This window comes from Numenius arquata, chromosome 10, assembly GCF_964106895.1.
Source record: "Numenius arquata chromosome 10, bNumArq3.hap1.1, whole genome shotgun sequence".
NCBI lineage: Eukaryota > Metazoa > Chordata > Aves > Charadriiformes > Scolopacidae > Numenius > Numenius arquata.
Window position 1 is genome coordinate 19,205,772 of NC_133585.1, and position 19,535 is coordinate 19,225,306.

Here is a 19,535-nt window from a genome sequence, read left to right on the forward strand (position 1 = left end):
ATCCTGTGCTTGAGGACCATGCCAGCCCCAGATCACTGGGAAAAGGGATACATCCCCACATCCCGAACCAGGAAAGGGGACATATCCCTGTAACCCAAACCAGAAAAGGGAATATATTCCCATAGTCCAAAGGTACCAATCCAAAAAGCTGGCAATCCCGTGCCCCTAAGGGATACACCAACCCCAGAGCACCGAGAAAGGGGGTGCATCTCCCTATCCCAAAACAGGAAATGAGGCACATCCCCGTATCAGAAAGTACTGATCCAAACTGTTGGGAATCCTGTGCTCGAGGACCTTGCCAGCCCCAGATCACTGGGAAAAATGATACATCCCCGTATCTCAAACCAGGAAACAGGATGTACCCCTATATCCCAAACCAGAAAAGGGGATGAATCCCCATATCCCAAATGCACCAACCCAAAAAGTTAGGAAGCCCCAAGGGCTACTCCATCCCCAGATCACTGGGGAAGGGAATGCATATCCCAAAGCACCAACCAAAAAGTTGGGAATCCTGTGCCCCAAGGACCACACCAGCCCCAGATCACTGAGAAAGGGGGTGCATCCCCATATCCCAAACAAGAAAAGGGGATGCATCCCCATATCTCAAACGTACCATCCTGGAAAGCTGGGAATCTCACACCCCAAGGGCCTTGCCAGCCCCAGCATAGCCTCCCTCCCTCCCTCCTCTGGGAACGCTGATCCCAATGGTTATTTTTAGCATCCCTCTCCCGAGAAGTCAGAGCGGCTGGTTTCTCCCTACGGCTGTGGATTCCCCCGGCCAAAACGCGTCCCTGGTGGGACTGGGCACCCGCATGCAGAAGAGGATGGGCGAGGCGGTGGCCCGGGTGGCCAGGAAGGTGAACGACACAGTGGAGAACAAAACGGATTCTCTGGGTAAGCCCGGCGCTCCGGCTCAGCTCCTCCTTGGGGCCCAGAGAAGGATCAGGTATCTGGGAGCAGGGCTCTATTTTTTGCTGCCATGGTCTAAAAAAAAAAAAGCTGTCGTTCCCCCCCCCCCCTCACTGGGTGCTACCCCAGAGGCTTCTGCATCCCCAGGGAAGGGAAGAGCCCTCCCAAAAGGCTCTCAGCCCCCCCAAAGCTTTAGTGGGTTCCCAGCCATGGCACATAATCCTATGGGACATGCCCCAGGGATAAAGTCCTTCCTCGCAAGCGACGGCAGGAGCCAGACCTCTCCCTGCGTCGCTTTGCCAGGTTTGTGTTTTTCTGCAGTTTCACTGTTTCTAGCTAATATCCGAGAGCCACGTGCAGTTCATCAAAAGAGAGGGATGAAAGCCGCTCATTTTTATTCATGCTGGATACCCTGGGGTACAAACCAGCGTACGTCGAGAGTCAGAGACCTTCATTGCTCAGCCTCTCCACATCCTCCTGAGCGAGAGGAGAAGCAGGGGAGGACTGAGCTTGTGCAGCCCCTGCCGGGCTTTGGGGAGGGGGTGGCCAGCAGAGCCCAGGCTGAGCATCACGGGGCCAGGATACAGGGTTTCCATCCCCTGGCATGTCCCCAGGACCAATTCAAAGCAAAACAAAAACACCAACAGGCAAAAAATGCAACAGAATGCTTTTCCCTTCCCCACTGCTTGCCACTGGGGCAAGCATCCAGCACCATGAGAATCACAGAATGGTTTGGGTTGGAAGACACCTTAAAGACCTAAAGAGCTAGAACGAATCCCCTGGGCAGGGACACCTCCCACCAGACCAGGTTGCTCAAAGCCCCATCCAGCCTGGCCTTGAACACCTCCAGGGATGGGGCAGCCACAGCTTCTCTGGGCAACCTGGGCCAGTGTCTCACCACCCTCACAGGAAATAACTTCTTCCTAATATCTAATCTAAATCTCCCTTCTATCAGCTTAAAACCATTACCCCTTGTCCTATCACTTCACTCCCTGATAAAGGGTCACTCCCCATCTTTTCTGTAGTCCCTTTAGATACTGGAAAGGGCTCTGAGGTCTCCCTGGAGCCTTCTCTTCTCCAGGCTGAACTACCCCAACTCTCTCAGTCCATGCATACAACTCACCCACTACAGCTAGCTGAGGACCATCTTTTAGCAGTAGGGTCACTTCTCATGAGGAACAACTGGCATGTTCTTAGAGAAGCTGTTGAGGCCTTTGAAAGCTTACCCTGGTGCAGCTCCTGGTATCTTCCTGATATCTCATCTAAATCTACCCTCTTCCAGTTTGAAACCATTACCCCTCATCCTATCTCTATGTGCCCCTAAAAAAGTCCCTCCCCATCTCTCCTGTAGCCCCCTTTAGATACTGAAAGGCTGTTACAAGGTCTCCCAGGAGCCTCTCTTCTCCAGACTGAACAACCTCAACTCTCTCAGCCTGTCCTCACAGCAGAGGTGCTCCAGCCCTCTGATCATCTTTGTGGCCTCCTCTGGACCAGCTCCAACAGGTCCATGTCCTCCTTCTGCTGAGGACTCTGAAGGTGGAAATCCATCCAGGAGCATACCCAAGGAAAGCCCTGCTCCATCCCTATCCCAGTCTGCGATGGAGGAAGCATCCCTGCCACTGTTCGACCATCCCCAGGGAGTTAGGGACATAGGGGAGAGGGATTGCTAAAGTTGTGAAGTTATTTGACATGGGCAGGCTGGCTGAGGGTTTCAAAAAGGACATGGCAGGGTGGAAGTATTTGCAATGCTATTTAGGGTTGAATGCACCTAAAGCAGAACAGCCTCAGCATGCCTGATGGGAAAAAATTCTTGGTGCTCGTGGAGAAGAGTACAGCAGGGGACATTACAGCATCCATAGGTGGCAGCACCCAGATGGGCAATTCAAGCATTACGGGGTGGAAAACAAGATGGCAAGCATTGCTCCATCCCATCTGGGGTGCATTATAAGGTGCCCGGGTCTCTCTGGGGGCAGATCTGGCCAACTGCAAGCTGATCGCCTTCCCCGTCGGCATCTACAAAGCCATGAGGAGCGTCACCGAGGGGATCCACCGCATCTCCCTGGCAAACAACGAGCTGAAGTCCCTCACCAGCCGATTCGTCACCACCTTCAGCCAACTGAGAGGTAAGGCACAGCCTCATCGCTTTACGACAGCCACTTCCACTCCATCTGGACCCAGCAAAGAGCCCCCAGGCTGCTGCGGGAAGAGGCACAGCACCGGAGGTTCCCCACTGCAGTTTTTACTTCTCTGCACTCACACTTCATTCTAAGCCCTAGTTCAGCCCCTCTAAAACTCTGTTTTTCTTCACCCTTTGCAGGCAGAAGGTGCTGGTTTTGCTCTCACCCACCCTCCCAAGCTCATGCCCTGCCACCTCCAGTGGTGGCCAGGCTGCTACAGGGTCACTCATCCTCCAGCTCCCTCCAAGGATGGGGCTGGGGATGAAAGAGGACAGGAAAGGCAGCCGAGGCACGATGCAGCATGGCAGAGACAGGGCACTTCAGGCTGCAGACAGCGTGCTGGCTTGCTGCTGGCTAATTAGCTCCCACTGGGAGACATCAGTGATAGTTGCTCACTCCACTTGCTGCAGGAGATGGAGACAGTCCCCGCAGAGCCCAGAAAGCAGCTGATCTGCTAAAACATGGTCGTGCAAGCACCCAGCACCATGGCTTTGAACGCTGGGGGCTGCGCCGGGGCTTTGCCTGCCTGTGGCAGTGCCCGGGGCTCTGGCAGCTTTTAAAAGCAAATATTTTGCTCCCACAAGGTACTGCACGAGTGCCGCTGTGGTGGGCATCTGGGGAGGGTTCCTGTGTTGTACTGGAGCTGGACCATCATCCATGAGAACTCCCTTAAGCTGGAGAACAGAAACACCTCGAGCAAAAGAAATCAATTTTCATTTTCTAGACAGCACAGTGAGCCCCAAGAGGAGGAGCGGGGTGGGTGGGTGGAAATCCCTTCTCCCGGCAAGCGCTTTGCTCCACCAGTGAAGAAATCACTCCAGTGATGAACATGCCGGGCCTCAGCAGGGCTGTCGCAGGGGACAGATGCCCCAGGGCTGGGGACAGCCTTACACCAGCCTGAATAAGGCAGGACCTATAAATACCAGGTATTAGCAGAGGCAGGGCAGCTTGTGTGGGTATTTATAGAGCAGAAAGCCCTGTGTTACTGGAGAAGGGCACTGGGACAGCAGGACTTGGGTTCCTGTTCCCATGGCTAATGGGCTTTCATGCAGGAAAGCTCCTCCTGTCCCCACAGGAGCTCATTTCTAGGGGGAAAAAGCACGGCAGAGGGTTAAACTCTGTAGAATATGTGGGGTTTTTGCATATAAGTACATTTCTTTCAGCACTGTTTATGCCTCAGAAGGGATTCAGGCACATGAAGATGAAAACTAGCCTTAAGCCATGACAAATGTTCATATGGGGGAACTGCTCCAACTTCACAAATATTGCTCATTTCTACAGCTGCTGCTTGTGAAATGCTGCACAGGTTTAATTAGGAAAGCCCAAGGAAGCCAAGAAACATACTGCTCCTAAAAGCAATACTCACAGCAGGCAAAGGTACAACAGCAAGCCATGAAGATGAGCAAAAATAATCCCATTTTTGGATTTGGAATCGCATTGCTGCAACCAGCAGCCTATGGGGGAGAGAGGCTGCAAATTAAGCTATACATTAATTATTTCTTCCATCTTTCTCCTCCCCCCTCCACTCCACCAACTCTCTCCTCTCTTCCTTGAACCACAGAGCTCAACCTGGCAGGCAATTATTTGCACCGCCTGCCTGAGGAGGTCACCTCCCTGCTGCACCTCCGGGCCATCAACCTCTCCCGCAACAGGTTTCGGCATTTCCCTGAGCCCCTGACCACTGTCACCACCCTGGAGACCATCGACCTGGAAGAGAACGAGATCACAGGTGAGAAGGACTTTTTCCCCATTGCAAGTGAGGATCAGCATCACCCCAGAGCAACTGCAGTTCCCAGCCATGATGCTGACCCACATCCCTTGGGCAGGGAGGGATGCTGGCTTGAATCTCTGCTTGTGGGTCACTATCCCCTGCAGGTGCAGCCAGGCCAAGGGATCACAGAATGGCAGGGGTTGGAAGGGACCTTCGAAGATCATCTAGGCCAACCCCCCTGCCAAAGCAGGGTCACCCAGAGCAGGTTGCACAGGAACATGTCCAGGTGGGTTTGGAATGTCTCCAGAGAAGGAGACTCCACCACCTCTCTGGGCAGCCTCTTCCAGGGCTCTGCCACCCTCCCAGGAAAGAAGTTCCTCCTCATGTTTAGATGGAACTTCTTACGTTCAAGTTTGTGCCCATTTCCTTTTGTCCTGTCCCTGGGCACCACTGAAAAAAGACTGGCCCCATCCTCCTGACACCCACCCTTTAAGTATTTATAGGCATTGATCAGATCCCCCCTCAGTCTTCTCTTCTCCAGACTAAAAAGCCCCGAGTCCCTCAGCCTTTCCTCCTAAGAGAGATGCTCCAGGCCCCTCATCATCTTTGTAGCCCCTCCACTGGACTCTTTCCAGTAGTTTCTTCTTTCTTGAACTGGGGAGCCCAGAACTGGACCCAGTGCTCCAGATGTGGCCTCACCAGGGCAGATGGGGAGGATGACCTCCCTGGACCTTTTTAATGCACCCCAGGAGACCATTGGCTTTCTTGACCACAAGGGCACATTGCTGGCTCATGGGCATCCTGTTGTCCATCAGGAGTCCCAGGTCCCTCTCTGCAGAGTTGCTTTCCAGCAGGTCAACCCCTAACCTGTACCAGTGCATGGTGTTATTTCTCCCTCCTCTTTAGGTTTCTCTCTGCCCAGCTCTCACTGAATGGTGCCACAGCCTTCTGGTGTGTTAGCCCTTCCTCCCAGTTTTGTGTCACCAGCAAACTTACTGAGGGTACACTCTGTCCCCTCATCCAGGGAATACATTGAGCAAGACCAGACCCAGCACTGACCCCCAGGGAACATCATTGGTTACAGGCCTCCAACTGGACCCCGCGCCGCTGATCACAACCCTCTGAGCTCTGCCGTTCAGCCAGCTCTCCATCCACCTCACTGTCCACTCATCTAACCCACACTTCCTAAGCTTACCTCTGAGGATGTTATGGGAGACAAAGCCAAAAGCCTTGCTGAAGCCGAGGATGGCTTAGTGATCCAGCCATGAATTTGGCAGGGGGAAGGGTACACAGGCACAGGGGAGATGCTAAATAGGTAGAGCCTCATTAGCCACTTGCTCTTGCTAATGCTTGCATTGCTTCCTGGGGTGAAGCTGTTGTAGGCATAGGGGAAAATCAATCTCCATTCAAGCCACCCTATTCACCAGGCTGGGACGTGGCTCTCAAAGGCAGCTCCAGCTGCAACTCAAAATCATCAGATTTAATAAAAAAAAAATAGCCCTGCCCACAGGACTGGCTTCAAGAATTCTGGGCTGGGATGTTTGCTGCCAGGCAAAGTAAGGGCACAAGCCCACCTGACCATTTTCCATAGCAAATAGGAGCTGTAACACTACAAAATATCCTGAAAAAAAAAAATAAATGAGAGGAATTGTAAAAGCTGCTTGTCCCCTAACCCTGCTGTGGGAGGAAAATCTTTAATGCACAAAAGCTGAAGCCTTTGGAGTCCCCAAAAGCCAGGCAAAAGGGGCAGCACGTAGATAAAAGAGGATTTATTTAGGAGCAAGCTTTCAAAGAGCTGAGGCTGGAACATCCCCCAGCCCACGCAGATCCCCAGGGAGGCGAATATCAAGTCCACTCAATTTTGCTGTTTTATCTAGGATGACTTCAGCTGCAGCTGGGAAAGCTCTTCCCTGCAACACAGGTTTTATTAACAGCATCAGCTGCTCCCTGTAGAAATGCAAGACATTAAATACTGCTTCCTCATTCTCCATGAGAGCCAGCAAAAGATGTGTTTTTTCTTCACCCCTTTTTTTTCCTCTCTCACCTCCCAGAGAGGGTTGTCTCATTTTTAATTCCCTCCATCACTATTTGAGCTTAATCGAGTTTCGGTCAGACTCAATGGAGGAGACAAGGTCTCCAAACTTCTTATTTCCCACTCATTTCAGCAAGCAGGTTGCAGCAGGAAGGGAATATAGCTTTTTCTTGCATCATTCCTATCTTAAGTGCATGGAGGATAGGCTACACATGAAGGGTTGTGCCCAGCTGGGTTAATCCTGGGGGAGAGGGCAGTTGGAAAATCCAGCTGCCAGGCTTGATCACCTCCCACCAGGCTCCCCTCAGCTGCTGATATCAGGCTCAGCAAAAGTAATGACAGGGTAGAAATTAACAATATCCAGCTAAAATGTTTTAGAGACATCTTAGTAATGAGCACGATGTTCTCTGGGTGCAGAAAGAGGTAAGATTAGCTTATTTTATGCATTTTCTGGAAAGGGAAGAGATAGAAATTAGAAAACCAGGGGGTCTTGCAGCCCATTTTTCCAAGGAAACAAAAGTTTAGGGAATTGCATCACTCCTAGGTACCTTCCCCAATACCTCCTGGGCTCCTTTGAGCAATATCCTTCCAGGGACCGGAGCATCCTCAGAGCAGCAGCAGCTCAACTCCTTCACACCCAAGGCAAAGCATCTCAGCCCCAGTTTCACTTTCTGGGATCATGGTGGAATCTCCTGGCTTGCCCTCAAGCCTTCCAGGCTGAGCTTGCACAGGGACCAAGCTCCCTGCTCTGCACAGGCACAGCACCCTGGGAGCCTGCAGCCAGGCTGTGTGATGAGCCTTGGTGCCAGTTATCTGCACACGAGTTCACATTTATATATATATATGCATTTTTATGTGCTAATACAGTTTTATATGTTATTTATAAGCTTCTATTTATATACACTTTTTCCTCCCACACCAGCCCAGCACAGCATTGGAAGGCCAGTTAAGGAGACCCCATCAGCCTGAACTTAAACAGCACAAATTATGATTTTCCTTAACAGCAAGAAGGATTTGAGCCCTTTGAACATAGGAATATGGCAGCAGAACACTTTTTTAACCCCAGGAGATCTCAGGCCAGGCTGTAGGAGATAGCATCTTCCCCCCACATATCATATAATTACAGAATGGTTGGGGTTGGAAGGGACCTTCAAGATCACCCAGTTCCAACCCCCCTGCCATGGGCAGGGACACCTCCCACCAGACCAGGTTGCTCAAAGCCCCATCCAGCCTGGCCTTGAACACCTCCAGGGATGGGGCAGCCACAGCTTCTCTGGGCAACCTGGGCCAGTGTCTCACCACCCTCACAGTAAAGAATTTCTTCCTAATGTCCAATCTAAATCTCCCCTCTTTCAGTTTAAAACCATTACCCCTCGTCCTTTCGCTCCACTCCCTGATAAAGGGTCCCTCCCCATCTCTCCTGTAGCCCCCTTCAGGTACTAGAAGGGTCTATAAAGTCTCCCTGGAGCCTTCTCTTCTCCAGGCTGAGCAACCCCAATTCTCTCAGTCCATGCACACAACTCACCCACTACAGTAGCTCATACAGTAGTATGAGGACCATGTTTTAGCAGTAGGGTCACTTCTCATGAGGAACAACTGGCATGTTCTATAGAGAAACTGGTGAGGCATTTGAAAGCTTACCCTGGTGCAGCTCTCCAGCAGCAGCACCTGCATACCCCCCCAACAAGCTCAGCATTGGGAGAGGATCCATTTTGCTGCCTTTTATAATTTGGGACCCAGGCTTCCCCACTTAGCCCAATGATGAGTTGAGGACCTTGCTCCAGATAAAAGGCAAGGGAAGAATGCTCCACTGATAGGAAATGGAAGGTGGGGAGGGACTGTGGCTTTCTCACTCAGTATGAAGGTTACAAATCTTTTGGGTTTTGGTATTATTGCAGCTATGTGCTATTCCTAGTCCTGCCTGTCCTCCCAGGGAAGCTGAGAGAGCTGATAGCAGGGCTATAGACCAGTTTGAAAGTATGTGCTGAAAGGCTGAGTCACCTACTAAGACATGTTGAACCACAGCTTCAGATATTAGGTAATGTTTTTCAGCTAAAGGGAAAGAGGAGTAAAAGGTGATTAATTAATGTCTGCTTGGAGTCTGTGGGCTCTGAAAGGAGACATTTAGTGCCGCCAACTGCCCTTTTCATCTCAACAAGCTCTTAATCCTGGAGTGTAATTATGTATAGAATCACAGAACTGTTCAGGTCAGAAAGTACCTTTAAGATCATTGGGTCCAACTGTTAGCCTGGCACTGCCAAGTCCATCGCTAAATCATGTCCTTCAGCACCACATCTACATGTCTTTTAAATACCTCCAGGAATGGCCACTCCACCACTTCCCTGGGCAGCCTGTTCCATTGCTTGACAACCCTTTCAGTGAAGAAGCTTTTCCTAATATCCAATCTGAACCTCCCCTGGTGCAACTTGAGGCCATTTCCTCTTGTCCCATCGCCTGTGACTTGGGAGAAGGCACTGACCCCCACCCCACTACACCATCCTTTCGGGGAGTTGGAGAGAGTGAGAAGGTCTCCCCTCAGCCTCCTCTTCTCCAGGCTAAACACCCCCAGCTCCCTCAGCCTCTCCTCACAAGACTTCTTCTCCAGACCCCTCACCAGTTCCATTGCCCTTCTCTGGACCCGCTCCAGCCCCTCAATGTCTTTTTTGTGGGAAGGGGCCCAAAACTGGACACAGCACTCGAGGTGGGGCCTCACCGGTGCCCAGTACAGGGGGACCATCACCTCCTGAGTCCTACTCCCCGCGCTGTTCCTGAGACAGGCCAGGATGCTGTTGACCTTCTTGGCCACCTGGGCACACTGCTGGCTCATGTTCAGCCCACAGTTGCCCAACACCCGCAGGTCCTTTTCTGCCAGGCAGCTCCAGCCACTCTGCCCCAAGCCTGGAGCGCTGCATGGCGTTGTTGTGACCCAGGGGCAGGACCCGGCACTTGGCCTTGTTGAACCTCATCCCATGGCCTCGGCCCATCCATCCAGCCTGTCTAGATCCCTCATGCGCAGCCTTCCTACCCTCAAGCAGATCAACACTCTCACCCAATTTGGTGTCCTCTGCAAACTTACTGAAGGTGCACTCTATCCCTTCATCCAGGTCGTTGAGAAAGGTATTAAATAGAACCGGCCCCAGTACTGAGCCCTGGGGGGACACCATTCATGACTGGCCACCAACTGGATTTAACTCCATTCACCACCACTCCTTGGGCTTGGCCATCCAGCCAGTTTTTCACCCAGCAAAGCGTACGTCCATCCAAGCCATGAGTAGCCAGTTTCTCCAGGACAATGCTGAGGGAAATGGTGTTAAAGGCTTTACTGAAGTCTGGGTAGACAACATCCACAGTCTTTCCCTTGTCCACTAAGTGGGTCACCTTGTCAAAGAAGGAGATCAGGCTAGTCAAGCAGGAAATATATATTAATATATTTAATGTCAGTGCTTTTAACTCTTTCCTTGCTAATCAGAGTGATATCAAATTAGCCTTTTCAGCTCCCAAGTTCATGGGGTTTTTTGGTGCCAGAAGCTTCCATTTCTCTTTCCCTTATTGCTTGATTAATGGTTTAATGCAGAAGACATTGAGACAGCAAGGGAGATGCTGGAGACCACTACCAATGCTAGGCAGCACACTGCTGGGGGCAGCCGTGGCTAATTTTCTCTTCTTGAGCAATCAGAGAGCCGCTCCTAATTTGAGATGGCGTGGAAAATGCATCTTTGTGAATTGCCGCAGAGGAGCCAGCAAGCAGCTTTCCATCACCAGGTTTGTAGGAGGCTGGTGGCCACCGAAGGATGTGGGTAATGCTGAAACGTGACCGGGAAGCGGCTCCGCTGAGCTGAGCGGGGTCCTTCCCCCTTCAATTTGCAGCTGCACGTGGCTGGGAGACCTTCAGGGCTGTTAGTCTTCATTACCCACCTCCTCGGATGCCTTGGCAGCCCTTTCATATCCATCTCCTCACATGCCTCCCGATAGCCCTTTCATCTCAAGGAGCTGGGTTTTTCACTCATTTATTATCATCTTCTGATCTGAGAAAATTACTGTTTGCTTTAATTAAGAAAAAGCTTTTTTTTTTTTTTTTTCTTCCTTTTTTTGCTTAACTGGGGAAGCCAGCATGAATAATTCAGGCTCAAACACGAGTGCTTAATCCACTGGGGAGCTGGCAAGTGATGCTTTGGGTTTATAGAGGGGTTTGTGGCTCCCGTGGCACAGCCGTATAGCTATAGGTTGCCCTGCGTGCCCTGCCTGTCGCTTCATGCCGGGCATGAGTCACCACTCCTTACCTTGAATTAAGCTGCAGAGCTGGGCTGTTCCCACCCTGGGCAAGGCTCACTCCCTGAAATACTTTCCTTAACTCCTAAAATTTAAGCAAACCGGGGGTTTATCACTGCGTAGCCTTAGAAGATCATTAAACAGAAAGATCTATCAAAAAAAAATCAATTTTTGTGCATCAAGGGGGAAAAAAATGCAAAATGATACAGGGGAGCAGAATAAATCCACTGTAAAGAAGAGGTATAAAAAAACCCATGTGAAGCTCAGCCTGATGAGAGAGACGCGCTGCTAAGAAATATGTACATTCCAGAAAATAGTACTGGTTTCTGGAGGGAAAAAAAAAAAAAAAAGCCATCAAGGTGTTTGAGTCTTTTTCCAGCATAAAATAAGTTTCCTGGTTGTAAAATCACATAATCGCCCGCCCAGCTACAATCACAACACTGCAATTCTGCTCCAAGTATTGGCAGAAGAAATCAGGGCTGGGGGTGTAAAAGGCTCTTGTCATTTTGGCAGCCAAATTAAAAAAAAACCCTGTTCTTGGTAAACTCAAGTTCTTGGTGGGCTCTTCAAGCCCAAAGTATTGTGAATTGCAACAAAACGCTAAATCTATCATCTTTTAATGATCTTAATGATTAGGTTTTCATATTGGTCTTGTTACTCTGCTCTCAGTGGATTCGTAAGGGGACCATCCATGAGACGGGCAGCTTTTTTAAATGTAAAAAAGGAAACGTAAAGGAAATATAAAGGAAAACATTCAAATTCATGGAAATTGCAAAATAGGAGAGTGCCTGGCGATGGCCAAGAGCCATTTTGCAGCCTGTCCAACAAGGGCAAAGAGCACATGTTCTCCCATTAGCCTGGTGAGGGCTCCTGGGCATTGCAACACTGGGGATAAAATAGGGGAATAAGTCTTTGAAAACCAGTTTAGCACCCCAGCAGGGTTTTTTTAGGACCAGGAGAATTGGAGGACAGTGTCCACGCTTAATATCATGGTGTTTGCACCTTGCCGAGACATTTGAATAGTCACATATTTTAATATTATTTGATGACATTTCTGGTTTGATATAAGCCTGGAGGACCGGTGGGAGTAGAGTTTGCTCCGAATTCCCCAGCAGCCGATGCCGGGATAGATGCTCACCTTGGTGCTCTCTTTTGCAGAGGTGCCAGTGGAGAAGCTGGCCACCATGGCATCGCTGCGGAGCCTCAACCTGCGGGCGAACCCTGTTGGGCCCGAGGTGCGGCTCCTCGTCCGGCCCCTCGTCCCCTTCGACCTGCTGCTCTCACCAGAGGAGCCCGTCCCCAAAGCCTGAGAGGGTCTTGGGGTGCCCGGGCAAGTTCTCCTGAGGGGCGACTGCCTGCAAGAGTGGTTGGGCTTAGGTCAGTCCCTGCTATGTCCCCGTTTCTGTCCCAAATCCGCAGCGAGGCAGCCAGTCCCTCTTTTTTTTTTTCCTTAATAAAAAGCAAGTAGCGGGGCTCCTCCGCGAAGGGATGGCTCTGCCAGCTCCCGAGTCGGGGAATCTCCTGCTTTGTGTTTTGCCAAGCGCTTGGGGAGGAAGCGGAGCCAGGATGCATGTGGTGGGACTGGGGGAGCGTGGGGTCCTGCCTGGCTGGTGACGGGGAACATCTGCTGCCCTGATCCAGGGCTGGGACGGTGGGGGACATCCCTGTAGCCGTGAGGGTTCCCCTTGGATTGCTGATACGGCAATGTGCCAAAATGCCTGATTAAATGTTTTCCTGTTATGCGTGGGGTTTTTTATATCTATCTAAATTTGAGTTATCGGTCACCTTCTCCTTAAAGAAGCCGCTTTGCAGATCCCCACAGGTGCTCGCTGCAGCTTGGGCTGATGCCTCCGGCTGGATTTTGCCTGGACCTGAGCAGTATTTCCCTGGATTCTTCCAGGGAAATTGTTTTTTCCCATGGTTTTTCACCATGTAAATCAAAGTGACCGAGTACCAGCAGGTCCACACACACTGCTCACCCCATAGGTGTCCCCAGAAGTGTGTACCTGCCTCTTGCGTGGTGTGGGTCTTGAAGTCATGCCCCTTTCTTTCCAAGGAAGAAATGGGCTGTGGGGCTCAGGATACGGCCCAGGGAGGGTGGATCCTTGGTGGTGGGGAGGCCACTGCCAGGCATGCTGGTGTCCCTTAGCAGCTGGCTGCCCGCAGAAAAACTCCTGGGAGAAATTGCAGGCGTTATGTCAAAATGCCTTGTTTAAACATCTCCCCTGTTTGCTCCTTCATGTTTTTAAGGGACAAATGCTGCCCAACGCTGGGGGCTGCCAGGAATGGAAATATTTGACTTCTAGACTTGCCCAAACCCAACTTTGGTAAAAGACCATGGTAAGAGCGGTGGGGTTGTTGATGCTGGCAATGATGGAGGAGCTGGAATCAGCCAGGACCAGCATCCCTAAAGACCATGCTGCTTTCCCCACCGCAGGGGTAATTTACACCGGATGGAGGGCGGGGGTCCTTCTCACTTGTGTTGGCATTCCCAGTATGTTTTCCACCCCGGGACGGGCAGGACCACTGCTGGGGACACCGGCCATCATCTGGAGGGAAAAGAGGAACCAAGTACCAGCATCAGCATGGGGACCTCAGGGGCGGTGAGGGGGACACAGAGCCCATCCCTCCCCAGGGAACACACCTGCTCCGGCTTTCCCCTTGCTTCCATGGGCTGCCTCCACCCGTGCTGCCTCGGGAGTGGGGGGGTGCATGCGCGTACCCCGGTATCCATGGCGATGGGAGGCTGTCCCCCCGCCGTCTCCCCCCCCCCCCCCCCCCATCCCTCTCCGCTGCAGCCCGCGAGCAGCCGCAACCGGCACGGCGGCACCGGCACCGCGGTACCGGCGCCGGGGCTCAGCCCCGGGCGGGGGGGACCGGGGGAGGGACGGGGGCAAACTCCCCCACCACCCCTCCCCGGCAGCAGACCCCCCTCCCCGGCCCGCATGTCGGCCATGCAGCCCCCGGAGCCGGGCCGGGATGGCGGAGGTGAGTACCGCGACCTGATTTATTTTATTTTATCCCAAAAAAAGATGTCCAGCCCGCCCCCCCCATCCCCCTCCATTCCATCATCCCAGCCTTTCTCTGCGGCGCTTTCCCACGGCCAGGCAGGGAGGCGGGTGGTTCATCATCCCCCCCCCGGCCGGTCCCCCCCACATCCCCTTGTTAGCGCGTCCGAGATGTCAGCATTGAACGGAGGACACCTCCATCCATCCAGCACCAAACCCGGACACTCAGCAGCCCTGAATTTTCCTTTCCTCGTCTTCCACCTCGCTTTGGAAACCGCCCGTGATTCTTCATCCCTAGGACACCCACTTCCCGTTAATGCTGCAAGACACCGCAGCCCGAAGAGATAAAGTCCGGCAAAGTTTCGGGCTTAATACCGCAGGTTTTGGGCGATGTCTTTACAATCTTTGCTATAGCTTCAGCTAACGAAGCCACTTGGTGCAGGTGCATCTGATGCCAACCAGCCGGAGCATCTTGCCCCAGCAGCCCTGATGTTTCCTTGCCTCTCTGAGAGGCTCCTTCTCCCCTGCCAGCGCTGCAAAAACCCCTGGTGCCTTTCTGAAGCCCCGCTGGAAACGTGTTGGCCAAAAACCGTGCCCCAGGGCAGGGGTATAGAGGCTGGGCAGGGCATCACCGCGTGCCAGAGCCTCGGGAAAGCCGGTGGTCCCGGTGGCATCTTGGCTGGTGAGCTGAGCACCGGCGCTGGCACAAGGATGGGGGGGGATGATACAGCCGCCCACCATGCAGCGGCTTTGCAGTGCTTTCACAGAGCGGGGCTGACCTGCAGGCGGTTAGGCTGAGCCTTAAAGCAAAAATACGCCTTTTTCTTGCCTTAAAATCACAGCCTGGAGTAAGTCCCGTCACCGCCGCAGGCAGCTCCTGCCTGCCACCCGGCATCCTCCTGCGTCCCTGCCTGCGTCAAGCTGGGGACACCCGAGGGTGGGTGCCGCGCAGACCTGCTCCCCCTGTTAAATTTCTAGCGGCAAAATGCCCCCCCACCACCACCTCCATCAGAAGCTCTCCGGGTCCCAGATAATGATCATAATTGCATCTAATTATTGCTTTATACGTAAGGGGAGGGCAGGGTCTTCCTCTGCCCCAGCCCGTCTTCCCTTGGGTACTGCGGCTTTGCCGGGGAGAAGATTTTAGGTGATCTCAAACTGCAAACCTCGGAAGCACAAGGAGAAGCAGCAGCAGACACCCAGGAGCAGGGATGCTCCCAGGCCGGCCATGCAAGGGGCCGCACAAACGTGGCTCCCACACGGACAGAGCGTTGCGGTCTCGGGACATGGAATTCTCTTCCTTGCACCATCCCTAAAAAAATCTCATAAGAACAGGACGTCTTCTGGGCTTCTTTAATTCCTCATCAGAATAATGATATAAAATAATAAGGATATAAAATAATAATGGTATAAAATAATAATTCAGCCAAGGTGCTGCAGTACCTTGGGCCACACAACCCAATGAGGAGGAGACTTGTTGGGGTGCTGAGATAATCCCAGCAGGACACATCCCAGCCAGGCTGGGCACTGGTATAAATATGAAACCCCACCTCTGAGAGCATTAAGAAACGAAGGGAATAATCGCTTTATCCTCTTCCAGCTTCATTTTCCTGCATTCCCTTCCCCAGGCCCTTCCAACATCAGCTGGCCCAACTCCACTGCAAGCAAGAGCCACCTTCTGAGGGAGAACTACACCTTCTTGGCGTACTACCAGCATTCCTCCCCAGTGGCCGCCATGTTCATCCTGGCCTACACCTTCATCTTCCTCATGTGCATGATTGGCAACATCCTGGTGTGCTTCATCGTGGTGAAGAACCGCCAGATGCGGACGGTCACCAACATGTTCATCCTCAACCTGGCCATCAGCGACTTGCTGGTGGGCATCTTCTGCATGCCCACGACCTTGGTGGACAACCTCATCACAGGTGAGTGGGGCAGTGGGGGGTGAGAAATTGATGGGGAACATCACCCAGCTTCCACCCCACACACATGGGGCCACCTCCAAATCTCCTGCCTGTGGATGCTTTTTTTTGCTGAGGATAAAGAGAGCAGGTGGTGGCCACTCAACCACATCTGACGAAAGGTATAATTTCATTTAGACCTACCATTTTAGGGGGAAAAGTACTTTTTTTTTTTAGGTTTTGGACATTTTCTGGCAAAATAAGCATGACCTTAACTCTGCATTTACATATTTATTTAAAGTTCAGCTGTTTTGCATCAAGCAGCACTGAAAAAAAACCCTTCTTCTCGCATTGATCTTCTCCCTGCGCTGGCTCAGCTCTGCCCGTTGACCTTTCCAAAGATAAAAGGCAACATTGGCACAGTTCGAGGAGTTTGGCTGAAGCGGTAGCTGGGGCACGGGGCAGAGTCTGTATTTCTTTATTATGGAGTGTGATTTATTTATTGCCAATGCCTTGCCGGGGGTCAAGAAACTAGATGAAAGCCTTTCTGATTGAGGATCCCAAGGTCGGTCCCTGTGATAACAGCTCAAGATGTACGTAAGGGTAGGAGAAATGACAATCACTGTGCTCCTTGAGTTTCTAAGAAGTGTAATATGCATCTTTTTTTACCGATTTTGGAGGTTTTCTCCAAGCATCTGTACTGCTAAAGGCCATCTCTGCATGTGCCAAAAATGCAGCCCCCCCTTAGGAGCAGGATTTAGCATCCCTCAGCAACAACATGGTGGATAAGGACATCTAGAGGGGGCTGCTAACGCCAAGCCAAAGGCACTTATAACCTCCATGGTGTCCCCTCGCAGGTTGGCCCTTTGACAACGCCATGTGCAAAATGAGCGGCCTGGTGCAGGGCATGTCTGTCTCCGCCTCTGTTTTTACGCTGGTGGCCATTGCAGTGGAGAGGTACGTTGGCATGGGGGGACATGGGGATGGAGCCTCCCCTCAGGGTGTTTGGGTGTGCTGTGCTGTTTTTCATCATGGGAAGCCTCCCAGGGGCATCACAAGCGTGACCCATCCCTCTGTAAGGCCACAAAGCTGTCCGTGGGGCATCCTAGCAAGGTGTCCTTCCCTACCTTGGGCTGGAAACACCAAAGCTGGAGATCCCAACCTGTCTCTGCCACCAACAGCCATATGTAGAGGAACCCATCTTACCCTCCCTTCCAATCCCCTGGGTCTTGGCCACCCTCCTTCCCCAGGGACTTTCCACCACATGCCCAAAGCCATCACCATCTGTCCTCCTGCAGGTTTCGCTGCATCGTCCACCCCTTCCGCCAGAAGCTGACGCTGAAGAAAGCCCTGGTGACCATCGCCATCATCTGGGTGCTGGCCCTGCTCATCATGTGCCCCGCTGCCATCACCCTGACCGTCACCAGGGAGGAGCACCACTTCATGGTGGACACCTACAACAACTCCTACCCCCTCTACTCCTGCTGGGAGGCCTGGCCTGAGACAGGGATGAGGAGGATCTACACCACTGTCCTCTTCTCCCACATCTATGTGGCCCCCCTTGCCCTCATCATCATCATGTATGCCCGCATCGCCTTCAAACTCTTCAAGTCAGCAGCACCTGACCGCAGCCAAGGGGAGCCGGAGGGGAGGAGGGTCTCCCGAAGGAAGGCCAAGGTCATCAACATGCTCATCATCGTTGCCCTCTTCTTCACCCTCTCCTGGTTGCCCCTCTGGACACTGATGCTGCTGACAGACTATGGGCAGCTGAGCGAGGGCCAGCTCCGCCTGGTCACCGTCTACGTCTTCCCCTTCGCCCACTGGTTGGCGTTCTTCAACAGCAGCGCCAACCCCATCATCTACGGCTACTTCAATGAGAACTTTCGACGGGGCTTCCAGGAGGCCTTCAGGGCCCCCTTCTGCTCACCCCACCACCATCGCCATCGCCATCATGGTTCCTACACCCCCAGGAGCCATGGCCGTGCGATCCTCTTCGGCACCCGCAACCGCGTCTTTGCCCAGGCACGGGCCAGCGACTCACCGCCTCCCTCCGAGTCTGGGCCGTTGGCACCGCGCCGCCCTGGCGTCCCCGCGTGGGATGGCTGAGCAGCCATGGCCACCAGGAATCTCTGGACCAAGGGCTTGTGGGGTGGGGAAAGGGGATTCACCACGTCATGGGCCATCAGCCACTGAAATAAAGGCATGTCCTGTTGAAGCCATGTCCCTGCCTTGGCTCCTCTGCTTACCCCAGCAGCACCATCCTGGATGAGGGGCAGAGGGGGACCACCAGCCAAGCCCCCCAGCACCATGGGTCCCTCTGCCCTGCCAGCACCCCCTTTACCTAGACCCATCCAGGGCATGTGGCTGGGGAGCACAGGGAGCGGGGACCAGTGAGGGAGAACATGTGTGAACAGGCTGTCCCATGCCATACTTGGCCACACCATGGAGAACCATGCAGTCCTTTGCTGGACCACACCATGTTGTGCTTGATCACGTCACACCATGCTAATTGTAGCCATGCTGGACCATACCAAACCACACTGCTGTGGCCATGCTGTGCTGGACCAAGCCATGCTGAACTGCACCATGCCACACCATGCTATTGTGTCCACGCTGGATCATGCCACACCATGCTGCTATGGCCATGCTAGGCCATGCTGTGCTGTGCTGGACCAAGATATGCTAGGCAACACCATGCTACTGTGGCCATGTTAGACCATGCCATGCTGGACCACGCCATGCTGAGCTGGACCATGCCACATTATGGTGCCTTGTCCACATTGGACCACGCCATGCTGTGCTGGACCATCCCACACCATGGTGCCTTGTCCACATTGGACCACACCATGCCGTGCTGGACCAAGCCATGCTGTGCTGGACCAAGCCACACCATGCTGCTATGGCCACGCTGGACCATGCCATGCTGTGCTGGACCATGCCACACCATGGTGCCTTGTCCACATTGGACCACGCCATGCCACGCTGGACCATGCCATGCTGTGCTGGACCATGCCATGCCGTGCTGGACCATGCCATGCCATACTGCCATGGCCACGCTGGACCACACCATGCCGTGCTGGACCAAGCCACACCATGCTGCTGTGGCCACGCTGTGCTGGATCACGCCATGCTGTGCTGGACCATGCCACACTATGGTGCCTTGTCCACATTAGACCAAATCATGCTGCGTTGGACCATGCCACACCATACTGCCATGGCCACGCTGGACCACACCATGCCATGCTGGACCAAGCCATGCTGTGCTGGACCATCCCACACCATGGTGCCATGTCCACATTGGACCACATCATGCTGTGTTGGACCATGCCACACCATATTGCCGTGGCCACGCTGGACCACACCATGCCGTGCTGGACCAAGCCATGCTGTGCTGGACCATCCCACACCATGGTGCCACGTCCACATTGGACCACACCATGCCGTGCTGGACCAAGCCACACCATACTGCCGCCATGGCCACGCTGGACCAAGCCGTGCCGTGCTGGTCCACCCCACGCCGTGCCGGGC

The 19,535-nt window shown here is 53.0% G+C and overlaps 2 protein-coding genes across 2 annotated transcripts; both read left to right on the forward strand.

Annotated features, from left to right (window-relative positions):
• Positions 1 to 736: 736 nt before the first annotated feature.
• On the forward strand, positions 737 to 12,837 carry LRRC20 (leucine rich repeat containing 20). Its single transcript, XM_074155067.1, has 4 exons — positions 737 to 894; positions 2,883 to 3,032; positions 4,648 to 4,815; positions 12,257 to 12,837. The coding sequence occupies exons 1-4, from the start codon at positions 813 to 815 to the stop codon at positions 12,406 to 12,408; spliced, it is 552 nt and encodes a 183-aa protein (XP_074011168.1). The 5' UTR covers positions 737 to 812; the 3' UTR covers positions 12,409 to 12,837.
• Positions 12,838 to 14,052: 1,215 nt separating this feature from the next.
• On the forward strand, positions 14,053 to 18,225 carry NPFFR1 (neuropeptide FF receptor 1). Its single transcript, XM_074154897.1, has 4 exons — positions 14,053 to 14,086; positions 15,735 to 16,031; positions 16,865 to 16,964; positions 17,306 to 18,225. The coding sequence occupies exons 1-4, from the start codon at positions 14,053 to 14,055 to the stop codon at positions 18,111 to 18,113; spliced, it is 1,239 nt and encodes a 412-aa protein (XP_074010998.1). The 3' UTR covers positions 18,114 to 18,225.
• The last annotated feature ends 1,310 nt before the right edge of the window (positions 18,226 to 19,535 follow it).

Excerpts from the sequence above, each read along its gene's own strand:
- LRRC20 (XM_074155067.1), top strand. The coding sequence starts at position 813 with ATGCAGAAGAGGATGGGCGAGGCGGTGGCCCGGGTGGCCAGGAAGGTG. Across the intron at positions 3,033-4,647 it reads CACCTTCAGCCAACTGAGAG|AGCTCAACCTGGCAGGCAAT; the intron begins GTAAGGCACAGC and ends CTTGAACCACAG. Across the intron at positions 4,816-12,256 it reads GGAAGAGAACGAGATCACAG|AGGTGCCAGTGGAGAAGCTG; the intron begins GTGAGAAGGACT and ends TCTCTTTTGCAG.
- NPFFR1 (XM_074154897.1), top strand. The coding sequence starts at position 14,053 with ATGCAGCCCCCGGAGCCGGGCCGGGATGGCGGAG. Across the intron at positions 16,032-16,864 it reads GGTGGACAACCTCATCACAG|GTTGGCCCTTTGACAACGCC; the intron begins GTGAGTGGGGCA and ends GTCCCCTCGCAG. Across the intron at positions 16,965-17,305 it reads GTGGCCATTGCAGTGGAGAG|GTTTCGCTGCATCGTCCACC; the intron begins GTACGTTGGCAT and ends GTCCTCCTGCAG.